Genomic DNA, 24,221 nt, shown 5'->3' with positions numbered 1-24,221 from the left:
GCTTTCGATGTCAGTGAGTTTGACGCGTTACTTGCTGCTTTTTCTGCTTACAGATGCATGGAAAGTCTGGTGTTGCACAAAATGCTATGTTGTTCACAATTGATCTTTTTGCAAAAGAAAATTCTGTGAGTTTTTAAAATGTTGTGTTTTTACACTGGAGCAGAGACATGATCGCAACTTTCAGACTGTAACTGTCCAGGAGCCTATGAGTGATTGTGTCATTTCAGTGCATTAGTTTTTTTTTTTTTATATATAGAGTAACAGAAATCTATATGCTCATACTGTAGTCAATAAGATTGCTGTCAAAACCTCCATGTTTTTTTTTCAGTTCCTGACATCATCTCTCTTTTAAATGTGTTTTAGAGGTGTAGAGGATTGTCCGTCCATCTCAGAGTATGCCGAATCTCCTAGGCACAGGGGAATGGTTTGGCAAATGATTTCCCTCACTTAGGATTCCCTAACTAATGTATTTACTTTTTATGAGTTTGAGTGTTTATGTTCCCATACAAAAGAAATCTCTTTTCTAAAAGATCATATATTCTTTCTACCTGTGTATCATGGTGTACCTGGGATGAACAATATTTTTCAAAATAGACCTTCCTTACATAGGGTCACTCACCTCCTGGCATTTCTTACAATAATAGATGGGTGCATGTATGTGTAAACTAAAAACCTGATGTACTCTACTTTATGTAAACAGGTTTGGGTTTTATCTAGTTAAATAAAGTTAACCACACGTACAGTTCAAATTCCTTTTCTATTTTAGTTATTTTAAAATAAATAGCTAAAAAACAAAACATAAATGGGCAGAATCGGCTGCATCTGACAAACTGTTTTATAACCCGTGTCTGCCATAGCCCTGAGTGAGCAAGTGTGCACAAGGCATCCTAACAGCAGACTGAAAAATGCATGCTACACATTTGAAACCCCACTTCCCATCATACAAGCGTCACCCACCTGTATAAAAATGAAACATGGAAATTACAGAGTGTGTTGTCAAGCTAGCTGATGTTCTAGAGGTATAGTGTGCTCCATGTGACCAAACAGTTCCAAAATTAAACTCAAAATCAAACATGCCAGTTTTGAGTTACTGTAATTTGACATTAATTTCTGATTCCATGTAAACATATTAATGCCATGTGATTCTTTATGCAAAATTAAAGAAATTTGCTAAATGTTTTAACATCCTCAGTACAAATGTAGCTGAATACATCCATACATACACCTAACATCTTTCAAAAAGGATTCATGACTAAACTGCAGAGTATAACCTAAACTGTAATCTTAAGTTGTCTGCACAGCATCATAAACTAGTATGCTCAATAAAAATAGTAGCATGCTAAATAATAAATCTATGCAGAGAATAATGATGCAGGGCTCAAGACTAAAAATATGCATGGGAGCAACTGGCTCCTAAAATTATTGTTTCTGTAATTTATCAACTAAAAAAGTATTGTTCATTTTAACATAAAAAAGACAATGTGTCTATTATTTTGTGCCTTTGGCCATATTAACCTCTGTGTTTTGTCTGATTCTTGCACTTCTTCATTAGGATTGACCTCTGACTGCCAATTTGCCTTTTGCTCAAAATTACGTACTTTTGTCTTAGAACTTAAAACTAAATAGAGTCACAAACTAAGTGTCTAGTCATTTCTTTCTGAGGCAGTACAGGTATCACCAACACAACAAAACATCAGTGTCATTTGGCCATCATGCATAGTCCTCTTCCTCTTAGAGCTAGCACCACACAGACGGCTAAGTATCAAACGTAAGTGAAGTGCCTTCTGAGGTGATCCTGAACAAATCTTCCAACATTACCGACATTAGGTGAATGGTGTAGTTTTGATTTTTTCCTGTTTTGTGCAGAAATGCTTCGTTCACATAGGTACAACTGACATGGGTAACAAGCGTGATCTCAACTAAATACAAAACACTCCTGAAATATGTACAGTAAGGCTCTTTTGTTAAGATGACCTACACAAACTACTGTGAGACATGTCTGGAAACTGTCCTTTGATGAGTAATCTGAGCAATAATCACTCAAGTCTGCACAACCTCTACATTACAATAGTTAAATAACAGCAGACGTTCTCTTATCATTCCTGTTATTAATGACCTTCTCCACTTGATGCATCCATACTAATTTTGGCTCTGACCCAATGCACAGATTTTATCTTGTCAGCAGTTATGTTGGCCTGCATTATTAAATGTAGATTTTATTCCTTGAACAAGGCCATATTTAAGATCAGCTTATCCAAGACTGTTTAAAGCACATTATCTCTTCAGGATACACAGGTTCCACACTCTGTGATGACTAAGACACAGTTTTCATTTGCAGGTCTACTCAGCGTTTGTGCCACAAGTTGATCCGCAAAGCATTTAATAAGTTGAGCACATTCTCCTTAGCGTTAGACCCGAGCGTCACTCAGGCTATAAAAACAGTGCTAAATGTGTTTGTCTCCAGTGTCACTCGGGCAGTGGTTTAGACACGTCTCACGCAAGACCTGGGGATTACTCGGACTGTAAAAGTGCCAACAGGGTTAGTGCTGAGCCTTACTCAGGCAACAGTATAAGCGTGTCTTATGTAAGCGTGACCCAGGCAACAGTGTAAACACATCTTTTCCTAGCCTCCTCGTCTCATAAGAAACGCCTCTCGTCAGCATTGATGACGGGGTGAATCTGTCTTCAGTCAGTGAAATTAAAACTTTCAGCAAAACTGAAAGTGATTCTGGTGAATCCAAAAGTGACACTCATGTCACTTGCACATGTGCAGTGTGCTGTACATATTATTATTATTTGTATCATTATTATACTTTCTACACTTACGACTTTATATTTTGTGTTTTGCATGTTTTACAGTAGAAAGATGAGATTTAATAAAAATGTAATTTTTCAAGCCAAAAAAATGTAACACTTTTTACATGTTTTTTTGAGAAAAGTGCAATGCTATGAAGGTTAAACCTCTTCGTTGCTGAAGCAATTTGTCACCTTGAAAAGCTAAGTTTTCCCTGCAACTTCATAGCCGGTTTTACAACAAAAAAGACACATTACAATGATTGTTTAACTTTACCAAAACCAATTCAAGGATGTTCTTGAAGCCACAAGCTTCTAAAATATAGTTAAGTGTGTAGAATGAATCACTTGATATAGATTGTTATTCAGATGTATTGCTGTCAATACTTACATTAGACTTGCCATGTAATTTCTGAGGATCAATTATATTTGTCAAAGGGATACTGAAGATGCACCAAAATCTTTTAGTACCCTCTAAGCCAACTTATTTTTGATCAATAGACACTTTTGCATTCTGCAATAGAGCAGCGTAAAGGCATGTACGTTTACCTCTTTGCCATAGGAAAAGCATTAAAATCTATTTCGAGTGATTAATTCTACACACACACACTTTTAACTGTATTTTAAAAGCTTGTGGCTTCAAAATTTTCCTTGAATTGGTTATTCAGGTGCCATTTTGTAAATTATGTATATCCAGCTGTGTAAAAAAAATCCAGGAAAATGTAATGTTCAATGAAGCCAAAGAGCCAAGACTATTTTTGCTAATTTACTAACAAACAGAACAACACAACAAGGGGGCTTCACACAAATCAATTACTTGTTCCGCTGCTGCTGACTGACTCTAGATGAGCATACACCAGATTTATATTTGGCATATAAGCAGCAATATCACTTTACAGTAAAATATCCTCTTCACTGTTCATATTAGAAAGTATTTCACATAGAGATTTCATTGACCACATTGTAACTCAAGTCTTCCCAATTATACCTAATATAAACACGGCAAAAAAACATCTCATCATGACTGACATCACTGTATTCCGCTTGCAGATGGTTTTTGTGTGTGGTGCTGTATCAGTTCTTTCCTAGGCAGGTCTGTTGGTCACAGTCATAATTATATTGAACAGATTTAAATACTATCAGGCATAATCTAAACCTAATACAGTATATCTGTTTTGTCACCTAGAGATTCACTGAACAGCAGCAGAGCTTCTCACTACGCAGATTCAGGAGTAGTATCATTAAAAACAGTTTGCTGTTATCATGTATCTATCTTCTTGTCACCATCTAAAGAACTGCTACTCAATCACACTTTAAATCACTACTAGGTACTAGCCATCCAAAAAGGCTGCAAATTCTGCTCAAATAACCACCTACCAACCAATCAACCAAGAAAACACCTGCTGTTTAAGCCTTAGCCAGTAAACTTGTGTATTTGGTGCCTACATATAATTGACGTGTAAACTCTAAGCATGAGACCAGCAGTGCTTGGTGATGGTAGGTAAAACTATACTTAAATAACTGCAGAGAAAATTATTAAAACAAAAAAAAAAAAAAAAAAGTGGTGGTGTCAGCCGCTAATAGTGAATACAACTTATAATTATTTCAGTTGCATTTTTCAAAATTATTTGTACACAACTAATATTTCCACCCATTCTACGTTCAGCTTTGTCTACGACTATACAACAAAACACCAGAAAATGCCTGGATGAGGTAAAAATAACTTTTTCAAAACAAAATAGCTTAAACAGCAAATAATATTGACTATCAAATTAATTAATAAGGATTCAAAGAAAAAAAGTGCTACCCATGAACAAACTCAGTAAATTAACACAGAAAGGAAGGAAACATATTACAAACAGTAAAAAAAATAATAATAAAGTATTCCACGTTGAAAAAAGCAGATTTAACACAAGTGATAAGGAAAAAGGTAATATAGACAGCTCTATAGCAAGCAGAAAGAAAAAACATCTTTAAAAATGGTGCTCTTTCGAATCAGAAAAAAATATCCTGAAAACTGAAATCAGAGACAAAACAGCATTTTATGGTTACAGGCAGAAAATGAACACAAGACAATGTTTAAAAAAATGTTATTTATTTTGTGTTACATGAAACAACAAAAACCTAAGTTGCATGGAACAGTTTAGTAAATGGTGAATAACTGGAATATAACTTTTTTAATCTTTAAATATCATTAATATTTACATGTTTAAGGCAATCTCTTGCCGGCTAGGAGTATTTTCCACGTTTTGCGTTTCTACAGTTCAGCCAGCTAGAAATTTCTCGGTTTCTCAACACTCAAGAGCTGCTCACCTGCAGGTCCTTGCTTATGGGTACTCATGTTTCATCTGTACAAAATAACTAAAACTGCACCCTTAAAGCAAATATTCATAGCCAAACACAGACCATTAAAGTTAGGCAGGTGTTCCAACAGCAGACAAAGCAAGCTTCAAGGGTCTTTTTTCTCAAAGCGAAATCTCATTTTATGTATGTATGCTCATCATTACTAATAAATGCAAAAAGTTTTTCTATTGACCATAATTGCAAACTGATAAAAATACTTATACATTATCAAAAAAAGGACATAATGAAAAAATGGCATAATAAATTAACATAAAAGTCAAATAATCATAACTAATATCAGCAAATTGTTGAATAATAACATGGAACTGCCTATAGAATAATTTATCACGAAAAGACAGGTCAACAAACCTGATGTGTGGACTAAACTGTTTTTAAACATAAAACAAATGTTGTAACCAAACAATAAACTGAAAATGAATAACACGGAAATGTGAAAACAATCAGAAATACTCTATGAATAGTTTGTATTTCAATTATTAAAACATTATTCCAATCTACTTATAAGAATTCACATGGCTGTGCTGCAATACACAAATACTAAGAGTGATGCTTTCAAGTGTGTTTGGCATGTTTAACACTATTATTTAACTTAATAAAATGTTATTTTTCAGTGGAAGGGTTATCTTAGAGCGATGCAGTGGGGCTATCAAGTAAGCTTCAAAAATATTAACTGATTGCCAAGTTCTCCTTAGCCATTTAAACAAGATTATGCACACTCATTTGTATATATATCAATGAAAAAGACAACATTCTGTCCAATAAGCACAAGTACTTTTAAGTTTTCAAATGGAGGACTGCCTATAGAACCTCATTTTAATTTGGAGAAGCTGGTAAGCGAAATGCTTGATTGCAGATTTATATTTCATTCACAAGAGAATTTAGGATTCCTTCATACACAAGCAAAAAAGATCAAATAAAAAGTTTCATTGCATGTTAAATGCAACCCATTGTTCACTCGCATAGAGAAGGTCTGCACCCACAGGACCAGATTTAAGGTTGTGTAGTGTGGGACCAAATTTGAAAGTAGTGAGCAGATGATGGGTGAGTAGACTATAGTCATGTAGTCAGGAGTAGGCGGTCAGAATGCAGATACAAAAAAATGAAAAATATAGTTATTATAGTCTTTCCCATGAGGGTTTAGGTTTCCTGTTTATGTGCATGCTGATCATTCAGAAAGTAACTATATAACAGAACATTTAGAGCATGAGACTGGATAATGGACATGTGGATTCTGTGACAGGACTAATACAAGATTTTTTTCTTATTTTCCCATGAACATTTTTCGCATGATTTACCATTGTACACTCGTCAATGCTGCCTTCAGTTATGTCATAAACTCCTTTCTGTCTATTGTGCAGGAAAACAAGAGAATAAATATTTTTCTCGGCCACCACTACAAAGTGCATAGGGTAAAACAAATAAATAACAAATAAAAAATATATTTTTGGGTGGAATTTTTCTTTAAGGTTGTTGATATAATCAAAACAATCATTTATAAATTTGTATGTGCTATTACTGCTGACATCTGGACAGTAAATTATCTCAAAATTTCCTTCCTTGCTTCAACTATTTACTACATTAATGACCAGTTTCTACTGCAATCAAGGATGCCTTTTACAGCACCATATGAGGAAAGTATCATCTCATAAACTATTGCCAACTTTCTCAGTCCCCTGCTGTAGAACCTCAGATTGTTTGGTATTGATGCACTGGCAGTGGCTAAGAAAGTAGTTATTATCACAGATTGTAGAGCTATTATTTCTGCTCTACAAGAATTAACAAGGCTGTACTGCAATACACAAATACTAAGAGTGATGCTTTCAAGTGCGTTTGCTTCAGCCATGATGGAAAGCTCACCAGAGGTAGTTCAGGTCCTAGCTGATGTAAATAAACTGGTCACATATTTCAAACATTCACGGCAGCAGGGCAAGCTAGAAAATTTCTAGAAAAGCTAAAAAAATCTGTTGAGACCAGATGGAACTTAAATTTGGTTTTGGAACAACATTAAGACATCGCACCTATCTTGTCTGGGAAAAGAAAACGTGACAAGACTGAAAGCAGCAGTATTACTACCCTCAAATTCATCACCTCATTCTTTAAACCATTCAAGGACGCAAGTGAAGACTTTGAAACCAACACCAGTTTCACCCAGTGCAACATTAGTGCTTCTCTGGTCTGTTAAGTTAATGGAGCATTGTGCAACCATAATACAAGTTCCCTTGTTCTCTTGTGTCACATCCGTGTATGTGTGTCACAACTGAAGGAATTGATGTTAGTTCAGATGTTTTACAGAGTAGCAACTTGTAACGGTCGACCAGAATGTGTATGTACCTGTAAGTTTGTACCTTTTCCCATATCTGTTTTTGTGGTGTGCCTTTATGTGTAGGACGGCTCTTTATACAGAGGGAGGGGAGTACCTGGCTTGGAGGGCCAACAGACTGTACGGGAAGGAGCTATCCATATGTAAATAGGTGGCGGGAAAAAAGGAAGAGAGAAGAGCTAGGAGAGAGGAGGAGGCCATAACAGAAAAAGGCACAAGGGAAAGGATTAACACCTCTTGGATATCGTCAGGTGAACCTGGGTTCATTTCCAATCTAATTATTTTTACTTTCGGGAGAAAGGAATACGGGAGAGGTCTTGACGAGCCAGCTCAAGAAACAGTTAATCGGTACATTTCCTGGAACAAAAGATATGGTCAGCACCTCATTCCCCACTACAGACTGAGCTCAACGCTACTGTACAGATAACATTTAAAAGACTATAAATCCATTGGTTTTTTTTTGTTGTGTTTTCATTTTGCTTAAATCTTTATTAATAATGTATGTTTTCAAGTGGTTGTGTCGTGATTTGTGTGGGGAGGGGATGCGCTACAGCGCGATATTATGTGTATAAGGTTTTTTGTTATTATTACAGTGATCATGTGTACTGTCTTCCAATAGTCATTTTTTCTTGACCCTGCTTTTATTGGTGTGTATCTATAATTGAAGTGGTGTAGTAGAAAAGTAGTGTTGGTCACTCGCACCCCAGATTATTTGTTTTTTTTTTTTCTTTTGCTGCCTCTCAAGGAGGACAGCGCGTATTATAATCGTGCCGGATCTCAGAGCGGTACAAATTTTTCTAATATCAAAACTACAAAGCTTGAAAATGATTAATGTATGCAGATAAGATATGATCCAAACTAAAACTGACATTCAAATGTAACAGATTGGCTATTTATTTTTACCTTACACTAAGATCAGTCTGGGGCCTGGAGTATTTTATAAATGAGATGTTTTTAATAACTGCTTTCATGATTTTGTAATCTCATTGTTTAAATTGTATCGTAATTAGTAAAACAGACAACCTTCTGTTTCTTAAACACACCCTTTTGTAACTCATTTCACACACATTTTAGGACTTTTCATCTACTTTACTACACTTGATTATGCTTTATTTGTACCCAAGTAGAAGCTAAAATTTTACAGAAGCTCCCACAAAATAATATGATAAAAATCAAACAACAACCTCCTCAAATACATATAAAAACTTCTGGCTTGGATAACAAAGACCTGCTACTGTCAATAACAGGCTTGTAGGTGGCAGCAGGATGAGGTCAGATGTGCTCAGAAAGTAACAAAAAAAGGTTTTCAATTAAAATAATTAATTTTTGGATAGAGCAAGTCTAGCTTGTAGTGTTCAAGAATGGAACAAGCCTAATAGACATTTGACTGCTTGATGTCACCAGCATTCAGAATGTACAATTCATACATTGCACAAAGAAAAGATTTTAAATACAGTACCCTAAACCTGTTGTTCTGCTCCTGATTTCATTTCTGAACCTGAGACTCATAATATACTGCTGTTTTAGACTAGAGTTTTTAAGGATCCCTCGCAGCAAGTAAAAGCTGGTTTCGTTTCTTAATACTGACAATTAGGGCTATCATATCAAATTTCACAATTCCAATATAAATTTAGATTTATTAAAAAAAAAGGTTTTATTTGAAAGCAAAAGCAGATATTATAAAAGAGTAGATTTTTGTTTTTACCTCATACTAATTTTGTCATCATGTTTCACCCGACAAGCTATGCAATGCTGGCATGGTGTCATATTTTGAATTTCTGCTTTTGCACATTACTTCTAAGATCATCCTTTCTGTAATATTGAATGGTTAGCTTCTTGATTACTAAAGATTATTGCCACAGCACTTTTTTTTATCTACTACATACCCTTTAACAATGTATTGTATTGTTACTATTGTGATTTCCTGGTTAAAAACTCCAATTCATTATTAAAGAATTTGTATGAACTGCTGAGTAAAAAAAAAAAAAAAATTTTCTAAATAAATAAGTATAATGTGGAGGAGACACTTAAATTACAATTCAACATTTAGTAATTTGTTTGTTTCATTTACAAGACATGTATATACTCAAAGTGTATAAATAAAAGATATGGGATGTGCCTTCCAGCAACAAAATGGGGCAAAACTAGAAAAAGATTATATTATTATTATATATTTCAGAGTACAGCCGCTGTTCCTCCGCATCGAGAGGAGTCAGATGAGGTGGCTCGGGCATCTGATCAGGATGCCTCCTGGACCTCTCCTGGTGAGGTGTTCGGGCACATCCAACCGGGAGGAGGCCCCGGGGAAGACCCAGGACACGCTGGAGGGACTATGTCTCCCGGCTGGCCTGGGAACGCCTTGGGATTCTCCCGGAAGAGCTGGAAGAAGTGGCCGGGGAGAGGAAAGTCTGGGCCTCTCAGCTTAAGCTGCTGCCCCCGCAACCCGACCTCGGATAAGCGGAAGAGGATGGATGGATGGATGGATAGTTCGAGCAAACAAAAGAGATTTTGTCTGGGTTTCTTGTGCACACTACAAGCACAGTGAAATGTTCCCAGCTCTGCTTTCTCTTTGAGCTTGACAGTTTGTGCAGAGAGTGAATCGTTTTTGTGAAGCAGTATGTTTTAACATGTTACATTAATTTGAGTTTTCATGTGTGTCTTTTATAATAAAGTGGGGTATTACGAGTATAAGGTTTACAATATATTTACTATACTATTAAAATCACATTTTATTATATAAAAGATACTAGTGTTTCACAACTCTAAATTTACAATATACTAGGTTTTTACATGACTTTGCACTCCATGATTTCAAAACTCGGCTGCAAGAGTCCTTACTCAAACCAGCAGCAGCGAGCACATAACACCCATCCTGCTCCACCTTCACTGGCTCCCTGTATCTTACAGAATCGAATATAAAATACTACTAATAACCTACAAAGCCTTAAACGACCTTGCGCCAAACTACATCAGTCACCTTCTACATCACTATGTGTCTGTCCGCCCACTAAGGTCCTCCGATTCTGGCAATCTTGTTGTGCCCCACACTAATCTACGCTCCATGGGTGACAGGGCTTTCAGCTGTATAGCGCCCAGACTCTGGAATGACCTACCGAAATTAATCAGGCCAGCTGACTCCATGAATTCTTTTAAAAAACAACTCAAAACTCACCTGTTCAGGAAGGCTTTTAGCTCTTCCTGACTTGATTACCCTTCTCTCAGTTTACCTCTTTGTCAAGATGCTCATGCAACCTGTATGTGTGTGTGCTAGATTATCAATTATGTTGTCTGTTACGCTTTTCTCTGAATTTACTATCTTACTCTTCTTTATCTATCTGGTTTAGTACAATGCTATATACTGTATACCCTGTCGTTCTTTCTTAAACTCTGTAAAGCGCCTTGAGCATGTGAATGGCGCTATATAAATAAAACTTATTATTATTATTATTTATTATCATGATTAACATGTGGCTATTCTTGAAAATTGGCAGGGAACCCACAACACAATATTATGACAATACTTAAGCCACAATACCATGAAGAAACTAACATTCGTATGCTGTAAAACAATACTGTGATTTGACTCTGCACCACAAAAAATCATCTCATTTTTAAATGACTGAATTTAAAATTAATTATATACTTATATTAAAAAAATTATCACTCTATTATCCCTAACAACATTTTTTTGGCCCAAATCATCCCACTTAAATAGTTTTATAATGCAGAAATGGACTTCAAGTATCTCAGCAGTCTCCACAGTAAGACTGGGAACAGTTAGTTATGGTACTTAACACCCACACTCACATTAGTACACTGTCTAAATTTAGCTTTGGGTCACTTCTTGTGAGTTGAGCACTTACAGTATATTTGCAGTAGAGCTGTTCACCAACAATTGACATTAGAATTTTTCATATTAAAATACTTTTTGAAAATAAATATATCAATATTTAAAAATGTAATAATGATCATTGTGTTATTTTACCATAAATTGTTAAACTGCCATATTCAAAACATGTTCATTATTCAGTTCTCTCAAGTAGTGATAAAAACTCCAAGTAACAATGGTATTTTTATGTAGTAGAGCTTCACTGCAGCTTAATACTATTTGCAACTTCAGCTGAGGTTTCTTGCCCCTCTGATTTCTCAGAGTGTGTTGTGCAATGCTCTAAATTGAGTAAAAATCAAACTTTAAGCCCTGCATTAGATGGTAGAAGAGTCTAAAACCTTGTTTGTAGTGTAGTTTGTTCACACACGAACACCAAAATATATCTACACACTTAAATGTGGATAAAGCATTTCAAATTACAAATACTGCTGCAGTATTCACATTTTCAGTATGCCATCTGTTGAAACACAGAAGGAATTAATTTTATTATGCAGGCAGCCAAAAAAGGCAGTTTCTACATTCTAAAAGATGTTGCTCTGCAAGTCTTAGCTCTGCTACAGAAATTATTACGTCTGCAATGAAGTGCAAAAAAGTAAAAAGTCAGGAGTCCTTAAAGTATTTATGATACATCAAGTTAAACAAATATAACAATGTTCTTGTGCTTCTATTTTTATCCCAACCTTTAAAAATCATAATGAAACCAAATAGAAGATGTACGGAAGATGACTGGTGCTATTCTAGCTTAGTTTCAAACAAAAAAGTATCAAAAGATGCTCCAAGCACAAAATACAAGGGGTGGCAATAAAACACTGCATACAGAAATGGTAGGTACAAAAGAATAACCAATCTTAACTGAAAATTATATAATACAGTGACATACAGAAAGTAGGCTGGGGGGTGTTGCTTTATTTTTATTTAAATACCTGCCTGAATTTATAAAGTTGTGATATATATATATATATATATATATATATATATATATATATATATATATATATATATATATATATATATATATATATATATATATATATATATATATACAACAGGGTGGGCCATTTATATGGATACACCTTAATAAAATGGGAATGGTTGGTGATATTAACTTCCTGTTTGTGGCACATTAGTATATGTGAGGGGGAAACTTTTCAAGATGGGTGGTGACCATGGTGGCCATTTGGAAGTCAGCCATTTTGGATCCAACTTTTGTTTTTTCAATAGGAAGAGAGTCATGTGACACATCAAACTTATTGGGAATTTCACAAGAAAAACAATGGTGTGCTTGGTTTTAACGTAACTTTATTCTTTCATGAGTTATTTACAAGTTTCTGACCACTTATAAAATGTGTTCAATGTGCTGCCCATTGTGTTGGATTGTCAATGCAACCCTCTTCTCCCACTCTTCACACACTGATAGCAACACCGGGAGAAATGCTAGCACAGGCTTCCAGTATCCGTAGTTTCAGGTGCTGCACATCTCGTATCTTCACAGCATAGACAATTGCCTTCAGATGACCCCAAAGATAAAAGTCTAAGGGGGGTCAGATCGGGAGACCTTGGGGGCCATTCAACTGGCCCACGAGGACCAATCCACTTTCCAGGAAACTGTTCATCTAGGAATGCTCGGACCCGACACCCATAATGTGGTGGTGCACCATCTTGCTGGAAAAACTCAGGGAGCGTGCCAGCTTCAGTGCATAAAGAGGGAAACACATCATCATGTAGCAATTTCGCATATCCAGTGGCCTTGAGGTTTCCATTGATGAAGAATGGCCCCACTATCTTTGTACCCCATATACCACACCATACCATCAATTTTTTGTTCCAACAGTCTTGGAGGGATCTATCCAATGTGGGTTAGTGTCAGACCAATAGCGGTGGTTTTGTTTGTTAACTTCACCATTCACATAAAAGTTTGCCTCATCACTGAACAAAATCTTCTGCATAAACTGAGGGTCCTGTTCCAATTTTGTTTTGCCCATTCTGCAAATTCAGTGCGCCGATCTGGGTCATCCTCGTTGAGATGCTGCAGTAGCTGGAGTTTGTAAGGGTGCCATTTGTGAGTAGCTAATATCCGCCGAAGGGATGTTCGACTAATGCCACTCTCCAGTGACATGCGGCGAGTGCTACGCTGTGGGCTCTTGCTGAATGAAGCTAGGACAGCCACTGATGTTTCTTCATTAGTGACAGTTTTCATGCGTCCACATTTTGGCAAATCCAACACTGAACCAGTTTCACGAAACTTAGCAAGCAGTTTGCTAACTGTAGCATGGGAGATGGGTGGTCTCGTAGGGTGTCTTGCATTGAAATCTGCTGCAATGACCCGGTTACTGCGTTCACCAGACATCAACACAATTTCTATCCGCTCCTCACGTGTTAACCTCTGCGACATGTCAATGGCTGTAAACAAAGAGAAACTTGTAAATAACTCATGAAAGAATAAAGTTACGTTAAAACCAAGCACACCATTGTTTTTCTTGTGAAATTCCCAATAAGTTTGATGTGTCACATGACCCTCTTCCTATTGAAAAAACAAAAGTTGGATCCAAAATGGCTGACTTCCAAATGGCCACCATGGTCACTGCCCATCTTGAAAAGTTTCCCCCCTCACATATACTAATGTGCCACAAACAGGAAGTTAATATCACCAACCATTCCTATTTTATTAAGGTGTATCCATATAAATGGCCCACCCAGTATATATACACTCACCTAAAGGACTATTAGGAACACCATACTAATGCGGTGTTTGACCCCCTTTCGTCTTCAGAACTGCCTTAATTCTACGTGGCATTGATTCAACAAGGTGCTGAAAGCATTCTTTAGAAATGTTGGCCCATATTGATAGGGTAGCATCTTGCAGTCGATGGAGAATTGTTTGGATGCTCTATTGGGTTGAGATCTGGTGACTGTGGGGGGCATTTTAGTACAGTGAACTCATTGTCATGTTCAAGAAACCAATTTGAAATGATTCGAGCTTTGTGACATGGTGCATTATCCTGCTGGAAGTAGCCATCAGAGGATGGGTACATGGTGGTCATGAAGGGATGGACATGGTCAGAAACAATGCTCAGGTAGCCCGTGGCATTTAAACGATGCCCAATTGGCACTAAGGGGCCTAAAGTGTGCCAAGAAAACATCCCCCACACCATTACACCACCACCACCAGCCTGCACAGTGGTAACAAGGCATGATGGATCCATGTTCTCATTCTGTTTACGCCAAATTCTGACTTTACCATTTGAATGTCTCAACAGAAATCGAGACTCATCAGACCAGGCAACATTTTTCCAGTCTTCAACTGTCCAATGTTGGTGAGCTCGTGCAAATTGTAGCCTCTTTTTCCTATTTGTAGTGGAGATGAGTGGTACCCGGTGGGGTCCTCTGCTGTTGTAGCCCATCCGCCTCAAGGTTGTGCATGTTGTGGCTACACAAATGCTTTGCTGCATACCTCGGTTGTAACGAGTGGTTATTTCAGTCAAAGTTGCTCTTCTATCAGCTTGAATCAGTTGGCCCATTCTCCTCTGACCTCTAGCATCAACAAGGCATTTTCGCCCACAGGACTGCCGCATGCTGGATGTTTTTCCCTTTTCACACCATTCTTTGTAAACCTAGAAATGGATGTGCGTGAAAATCCCAGTAACTGAGCAGATTGTGAAATACTCAGACCGGCCCGTCTGGCACCAACAACCATGCCACGCTCAAAATTGCTTAAATCACCTTTCTTTCCCATTCTGACATTCAGTTTGGAGTTCAGGAGATTGTGTTGACCAGGACCACACCCCTAAATGCATTGAAGAAACTGCCATGTGATTGGTTGATTAGATAATTGCACTAATGGGAAATTGAACAGGTGTTCCTAAAAATCCTTTAGGTGAGTGTGTGTATATATATATATATATATATATATATATATATATATATATATATATATATATATATATATATATATATATATATATATACACACAGTGGTGTGAAAAACTATTTGCCCCTTCCTGATTTCTTATTCTTTTGCATGTTTGTCACACAAAATCTTTCTGATCATCAAACACATGTAACCATTAGTCAAATATAACACAAGTAAACACAAAATGCAGTTTTAAATGATGGTTTTATTATTTAGGGAGAAAAAATCCAAACCTACATGGCCCTGTGTGAAAAAGTAATTGCCCCTGAACCTAATAACTGGTTGGGCCACCCTTAGCAGCAATAACTGCAATCAAGCGTTTGCGATAACTTGCAATGAGTCTTTTACAGCTCTGGAGGAATTTTGGCCCACTCATCTTTGCAGAATTGTTGTAATTCAGCTTTATTTGAGGGTTTTCTAGCATGAACCGCCTTTTTAAGGTCATGCCATAGCATCTCAATTGGATTCAGGTCAGGACTTTGACTAGGCCACTCCAAAGTCTTCATTTTGTTTTTCTTCAGCCATTCAGAGGTGGATTTGCTGGTGTGTTTTGGGTCATTTTCCTGTTGCAGCACCCAAGATCACTTCAGCTTGAGTTGACGAACAGATGGCCGGACATTCTCCTTCAGGATTTTTGGTAGACAGTAGAATTCATGGTTCCATCTATCACAGCAAGCCTTCCAGGTCCTGAAGCAGCAAAACAACCCCAGACCATCACACTACCACCACCATATTTTACTGTTGGTATGATGTTCTTTTCTGAAATGCTGTGTTCCTTTTACGCCAGATGTAACGGACATTTGCCTTCCAAAAGTTCAACTTTTGTCTCATCAGTCCACAAGGTATTTTCCCAAAAGTCTTGGCAATCATTGAGATGTTTTTAGCAAAATTGAGACAAGCCCTAATGTTCTTTTGCTTAACAGTGGTTTGCGTCTTGGAAATCTGCCATGCAGGCCGTTTTTGCCCAGTCTCTTTCTTATGGTGGAGTCGTGAACACTGACCTTAATTGAGGCAAGTGAGGCCTGCAGTTCTTTAGATGTTGTCCTGGGGTCTTTGTGACCTCTCGGATGAGTCGTCTCTGCGCTCTTGGGGTAATTTTGGTCGGCCGGCCACTCCTGGGAAGGTTCACCACTGTTCCATGTTTTTGCCATTTGTGGATAATGGCTCTCACTGTGGTTCGCTGGAGTCCCAAAGCTTTAGAAATGGCTTTATAACCTTTACCAGACTGATAGATCTCAATTACTTCTGTTCTCATTTGTTCCTGAATTTCTTTGGATCTTGGCATGATGTCTAGCTTTTGAGGTGCTTTTGGTCTACTTCTCTGTGTCAGGCAGCTCCTATTGAAGTGATTTCTTGATTGAAACAGGTGTGGCAGTAATCAGGCCTGGGGGTGGCTACGGAAATTGAACTCAGGTATGATACACCACAGTTAGGTTATTTTTTAACAAGGGGGAAATTACTTTTTCACACAGGGCCATGTAGGTTTGGATTTTTTTTCTCTCCCTAAATAATAAAAACCATCATTTAAAAACTGCATTTTGTGTTTACTTGTGTTATATTTGACTAATGGTTAAATGTGTTTGATGATCAGAAACATTTTGTGTGACAAACATGCAAAAGAATAAGAAATCAGAAAGGGGGCAAATAGTTTTTCACACCACTGTACATACTGTATATAACTATATATACTTTGGCTCCCTGCCATTGCATACATAAAAAGTATAAATGTAATTCTGAAACATCAAAACCAATTTATATCAGCACAGATACAGATGTCTCTGTACATTCATCATCTACTTTCTGAAGACAATGAGAAGCCAAAGGAAGGCAAAGGCAGTCCTATATAGACTGCTATTGCATGAAGGCAAACAAACTCATTTGCAATTGGCCAAATTTAGAGTCACTACACCTGGGGAAGAAAAATCATGTCCTCAGAGTAAATCAACAAGAACACATAGGTAAGGTAAACACAAAATAAAAGAAGAATGTTGGTTGGTGGAAAGAACAGTCAATAACTCCGGAGTGGATTGTTAATGTAGTGTCATACTCAGATTGAAAGGGTTACTAGACCTTTACTTATTACTCAGCTAAAAGGTACTGTCATACCTGTTATGTTCTAAAATGCAAATATCACACAGAGGGCAATAGTATGTACATCAGACATTGTCTCATAGAGCTAGACACCAAGCTCCAAGTAACTTTTAAACCAAAGCAGAATGAAAAAAATGCTTGTTTTCCACAAGAACAACACAAGACAGCAAGTGCCTTAGCCAGACAAGGTGAAATGAAGTTACAGCCTAATTATTATTTTTTTTCCACTTTTAGCTGCAAGTACTCATCTTTAAACATATAACATGTGTCATGCCATCACAATTTAAAACTTCTCAGCCTATTTCGCAAATCTCAAGACAAATCTTTACACAAATAGTGCAACCGTTCTTCCAGTTTGAATTTTTACTTTCCTTTTCCATTACGAATCCTCATTTAGGGTTTTTTTTTCCTTTTTTATTTCCAGCTGATACAGATCACCGATTTCTTGTTATTAAAACTTTTCAATTCTCAATACATAACCAGTCATATAGAAGCCATATGTTCAATATTAAGTTGGAAGTTTTACAATTAAAATGCAGACCACAAGTAACTACCTGTTCATTTCAAAGTAAAATGCTGTAAGCTTATTGTTTAGCGACTATAAAATATACTTAAAATAAATAAAATCCTCTTCAAGCATATTTTTTTAAAACTGATAAAACATACATACAAAATATTTACCCATAATACACACGCCAAAAAATAAAATACATGTCATAATTATAATCCACAATCCAAATAAAATGTTTGTGTGTACCAAAAAGATACAAGACTAATATGCTTAACAAGCTTACCAGTAAAATTAACCCAATCTAACATGCCTATTGTTTACTAAGCAGGTAGGACAATTTTTCTGTATCTATTCTCTTTTGAATTAAAAATGTGAGCTGCTGTACTAAACACGAGCTCACTCACCATCCACATTCAGACAAGCAGTATCCATTTTAATTACAGGACAAAATGAAAACATCTGAACTCATTATATTTCATTTCTTCCAAAAACACCATTCTCTTTTCTTACACTACAACTTCAGCAGAACAACATTGTCTGCTGTTCCTCTCTATACACAGGATGACTCCTCAGTTTCCCCATTCTCAGTTTATTATTCCATATACTTTAATGGAGAAGCCAATATTTCTTCTAAAGTCTGACCATCGGCTCTCTGTTTACAAGAAGATCTTGCAGCAAAATGACATGTGCGATTTCTTATGTACCACAGTACTTTGTGTAAAGGAGCATTAAAAATAAATTTCCATTGAGCTTAGAAAATCAGAATCTGAAAAAAAGAAATCTGTTTTTGAGATGCCTAATTTAATAAACACCAATGAGTCATCTGGAGTGAAACATCGGCCAATCTAGGCGTGTCATCCCCTAATAATGCCATCACCACCACCACCAGCAGTTTTGTTCATGCCACCTGGTAATGCTCTCACCTCTTGAATTTTGTGGTTATCATTTTTTACTTTTGTGCCACTTGCACTATAGATATCTGCGACTCAGGCATAGTTAGTTTAAGCTAAACTTGAGACAAATACAATGGCTTTAACCACATCCTATGAAAAGAACTAGACAACATCTGTAGTAAGCCTACTACATGAACGTCATTTATCCATTTTCTAATTTACTATATCAGCTTCAATATTGTTGATCCCAACACTACTGGGTACAAAGCAAAAGTTAACCACCGATGAGGGGCCTGTCCATCATAGGGGCATAATGACACAGAAAAGGCTCATTTAAAATGGACCCTTGAAATAACACAAACCTTTTGGATGTGGAAGGAAAACTCACAAATAAGGGGGAAATGACCAAAACCGCACTAGCAGTATCCATACCAAGATTCTACAGATGTGAAAAAGCAGTGGACAAGAAGGCATGTTTTACATTGAAAGACATACGGAATTAAATCTCTTCAGTCTTGAATGGAGATGGCTGTGTGGGGCGCTAATCCAGATCTATCAAATTCTTTAAGTGATCAATATAAATTATTCAGCAAAATTACTTTAATTAAGAAGTGCATACTTAGACACAAGTGAAAATTAAAAGAAAGTGCACTCAATACTGAATTCGGGAAGCATTTCTTCACAAAGCCATATAGCTGAAATGGAAACTTTGTCAACTTTTTTTAAATCTATCCAAATGAGCTATACTTCCAGTTTAGGTATTTGGTAGATTGGTTTGACTCCTACCTGGCAGGTAGAAAATTCTTTGTAAGTTGTGGTAATTATACTTCAAAGACACATGATATTCTATATGGTGTCCCATAAGGCTCTATCCTGGGCCCGCTGCTCTTTTTGATTTACATGCTTCCATTAGGTCAGATTATCTTGGGACATAACGTGAGCTACCATAGCTATGCTGATGGCACACGACTGTACTTATCAATAGTGCCTGACGACCCCGACTCTCTTGATTCACGGACACAATCTCTTACTTGTGTTTCTGAATGCATGAATAGTAATTTTCTCAAACAAAAACTGAAATTTTTGTGATTGACAATAATGGATATAATGAGGTTAATAGAAATACACTTGATGCATTAGGATTAAAAGTCAAAACAGAGGTAAGGAATTTAGGGGTAACTATTGACTCTGACCTGAATTTTAAATCACATATTAATCAGATTACTAGGACAGCATTTTTCCACTTAAGAAATATAGCAAATGTTAGACCCCTTATAACACTGCAAGATGCTGAGAAATTAAACAACGCTTTTGTTTTCAGTCGACTAGATTACTGTAACACTCTCCTCTCTGGACCACCCAAAAAAGACTGCAACTAGTGCAGAATGCAGCTGCTAGAATCTTAACTAGGAAAAGAAAATCCGAGCACATCTCTCCAGTTTTGATGTCACTACATTGGTTACCATTGTCATTTAGAATTGACTTTAAAATCCTGCTTATAGTTTACAAAGCCTTTAATAATCTCGCTCCATCTTATATTTCGGAATGTCTTACACCTTACACTCCAAATCGTAACCTTAGATCTTCAAATGAGCGTCTGCTTAGAATTCCAAGAGCTAAACTTAAAAGAACCGGCGAGGCGGCCTTCTGCTGTTATGCACCTAAAATCTGGAATAGCTTGCCAATAGGAATTCACCAGGCTAATACAGTGGAGCACTTTAAAGCACTGCTGAAAACACATTACTTTAACATGGCTTTCTCATAGCTTCATCTTAGTTTAATCCTGATGCTCTGTATATTCAATTAATTATCATTATTATTCATGGTGGCTCCAAAATCTGTACTAACCCCTACTTTCTCTTCTGTTCTTTTTCCAGTTTTCTGTGGTGGCGACCAGCGCCACCACCACCACCTGATCAAAGCACTGTGATGTCCCTACATTGATGGATTAAAGGCCAGAAGTCCACATGACCGTCATCATCAAGTTCTTCCATGAGAACCCTGAATACCATGAGGACCGATTGAGATCATTTATGTTAGGTAGAATGCCTAAAGGGGGCTGGGCGGTCTTGTGGCCTGGAACCCCTGCAGATTTTTTTTTTCTCCAGCCGTCTGGAGTTTTTTTGTTTTTTCTGTACTCCCCTAATTTTTATTTATTTTGTCTTTTTTCATCATGTAAAGCACATTGAGCTGTATAATTTGTATGAAAATATTCTATATAAATAAATGTTGCTGCTGTTGTTAAGAAAGACTGTTTCAGGCTTAATAATTACAATGGGCATAGGATACAAAGCATGAAAGCTCTCACTCTGGTATTAGCCATATTACAGTAGGACTATCAAGCATAGGAAAATGCAGTAATAATTAAACATTGGAAAGGTAACTAGGGCAGCATTTTTTTTTTTTTTTTTAAGAATTCCACGTAAACAATAATAAAATGCAAAAACAACTGAAACACATCCAGCAATTACAGAAAGGGCAGCAACACATTTAAATGAAGCAATTATGCCATGTAAAACAGGCATAAAAATAACTGATTTAAATATGTATAAATATACAGAAAATTTCTAATTCAAAAGTTCTGACAAAAGAATATTTGTCATTGGTACAAAAACTTTTTTTAAACCTGCTTATTATGCTAAGAGTCATGCACAGCATATCCTGGTAGTACTGGGAACAGGCTGGAAACAAACCAAGTACAAGTTCACTGCAGAGCTCACTAACAGACAGAAACTCAACTACCTTAAATACTATTAATTAAGAGTTATTAATTAATTTGAGATGCACAACTTTAGTATACATGGGAGGAAACTGTAAGCTCCACAAATACTGAATCTCTACATTGCTGTTTAACAGTCCATCCTCTTAAGAGTGACTGTAATACAAGACAGCTGACATTCTACCAATCAATTGATCCAAAGTCCACTATTAGTCAAAAATCAATACTAAACCCATTTTTACCCACAGCATTTAGTGATTAATATTACATTAATTTCTGATTTATCAAAGTCTCCCTTTTCATAATCTGGGTTATTTTGATTTATCATTTTGTCACAGTGCAAGTAAATGTTAAACTGATTATTGATAAACTAATACAACAAAAAAATGATAATTTTGAGATAGTCTGTTAAACATTTTCACTTTCCAATTATACAGCACATAAATAAGAAGCAGATTAATTTTAATGCAACACTCCTTTTCTTCCTTATCATCATCCTTTGAAAAAGCACCCAGTTTCAACCAGTCTTACTGCAAAATCTGGCCTGCAATGCGCAAGTGCACAAAATGCTTTAAAATTAAAAGAAAAATCAATATTTCACAAAACTCCACTAATGAAAACCAGGATGTCATCGAAGGTGCAAGAATTTGTTCATAAATTAAAAAGATGGATGTAGCAACGCAGTAAAAAAAAATCAACTTCTCAAGGAATGCACCAAACCATTCCCAGTTAATTTGTGTTCATTAATAGATGTTACTACAGTTACTTTGTTTAAAAAAAATGTTTCACATTAGTGTTATTCATTATTCATTTACTTAAATTATTACAGGTAACTAGGTACTATTATTTACTGTAGTGAGTAATAAACAATTGACCATAAGATGTGAACAGTCAACAGCATCGCACAGCGGTTTAAAAATCTGCAATAATGCTAATCTGATATATTACCACAATAATTTCAGAATGAATAGGAGGTTGCTGGGATGTGAATAATGCTGAGTTAGCACCGAAAACTTTTTTTACATAACAAATACTTGTGTACAGCGTTGTGTACTGTGTTTATATTACTATTAATGAAAACCGAACGTATTTATAAGCCGGGTCTGTGCAGATAAACGATGGCCAATAACTGCTAAAGGGTGTAAAGCTGACAGTTTTAATGCAAACATAACTACTAAACTGACGTGCTAACTATTTATAAAAGCTTGGCAGACAAACGCCGATTTTAACTGAAAACAAAGGAAATGTCTACTTTAATTACTCGTGGTGTCCATTAAAATTAGGAAAAGTACGAAAAACTAAATTAAAATGATTTACATTTCACATACAATTTACTTTGCGAATGATGCTTATCAATATATCAATGGCCTGCCTTCTCTAAGAAGATACCGATACACTCCGCAATTTTGAACTGGATTAGATGAGCTTTACAATGTTTTCGTTAGTGATAAAGCAACAATTTCATGAAACCCGTACAGTGGCAAATCAAGTAATTCTTCATATTGCTTTTCATCGAAGATCACATCACAATTCGCAAAGCAGGTAAAATGACACCAAAACAGGATCTCGTAGGTAAAACAGAGGCGGTGAATACTCAGGAGTACACACAGGTGGACAACACTTCAAAGTATGCAGGGATGGGGCAAGAATTGAAATTTACGAGTATAGTGGATTTATAAACATGTCCGGACTTTACATGTGATTAACACATAACCATAACCTGAGGGACAAAATCGGAGAGGCGCACTAAAACGCAAAAATAGCGGCGAGCCTGATCCTGCCAATCCCAACGGGAGTAATCGTTTGACGCTGGCGGAAAAAAAAGAGATAATTTGCGTTACTGGGGAAAACGTTTGGACTCTATTACAGCTATAATATGAACGTGAAAAATCTGCAATAACCGTGACTTTAAAGGGTGGGTGGGGAGAGGGTCGCCAGTACTGACGAGAATCGGGAGGAGGCGGACTATCAGATGCTCTGGAGCTGAGCATCCCTCGCAATCGCATACTGGCAAAACAGCATGTAACCCACGCCTAAAAAAATAAAAATTGGCGTCGTTTAAGGCGACACGTCGCCAAAACTACAAAGTAACGAAGAGCAAAGCAGGTGGCGCAGTGTTGTGCGTTTGACGCTTTTTCTTCTTACCTTTAGCTGCTTGAATCCCGCAGAATAGACTCCACAGACAAACCCACTCTATATATTTCAGTAAATGCATCCTTTTTGTTTGGCGTTCTCCTCTGAATTGGCCCCTCGTCATGCAATAAATAACAATGTATCTGGAGGAATGTGCAAATAATAAAAACAATAATAATAAAATAAATAAAAAATAAAATAAATCGTATACAGAAATCCCAGGAATGCGCTGCCGAAGAGCTCGGCGAATCTAAGATGGCTGCCACAGCGGCTCGTTCCCTTGCCCTCCCCGCCTCCTATGACGTCAGGCACGACGAAACACCGCTAAATCTTTCGCTTACCCCACTAGCCGATTCTCGCGCAGGGGAGAGAGAGAGAATAAGGGATGCTGTGTGTGATTTGTGCCGTCCTTCATGCTTTTCTTATACTGTTTGACATTTTTTTCTCTTCAGCTATTAAAAAAAATCTTAGTTTAATTTATTAGTTATTAGGATGAGACATTCATTTTCACTAACCCTACGGATAAAACCTTAAGAATTTGGGGTTTTCAAGCACGGCATAATTCTGAACGTAATACTTGCTGGGTGAGTGGACAAGA

General features: G+C 36.7%; 1 protein-coding gene across 4 annotated transcripts in view; it reads right to left on the bottom strand.

The window, feature by feature from the left end:
• clstn1 (calsyntenin 1) overlaps nt 1–23,904 on the bottom strand; it is a 93,287-nt gene extending 69,383 nt beyond the window's left edge. For all 4 annotated transcript variants that reach the window (XM_039755510.1, XM_039755512.1, XM_039755511.1 and 1 more), the window contains exon 1: nt 23,636–23,904. In XM_039755510.1, coding sequence (XP_039611444.1) covers nt 23,636–23,747 — 112 coding nt within the window. In that variant the 5' untranslated portion in view covers nt 23,748–23,904. The remainder of the gene's footprint in view (nt 1–23,635) is intronic.
• Between the last annotated feature and the right edge of the window lie 317 nt (nt 23,905–24,221).

This window comes from Polypterus senegalus, chromosome 6 (assembly GCF_016835505.1).
Source record: "Polypterus senegalus isolate Bchr_013 chromosome 6, ASM1683550v1, whole genome shotgun sequence".
In the NCBI taxonomy this organism is placed as follows: domain Eukaryota; kingdom Metazoa; phylum Chordata; class Cladistia; order Polypteriformes; family Polypteridae; genus Polypterus; species Polypterus senegalus.
This window is presented reverse-complemented; position numbering and strand designations above follow the sequence as displayed.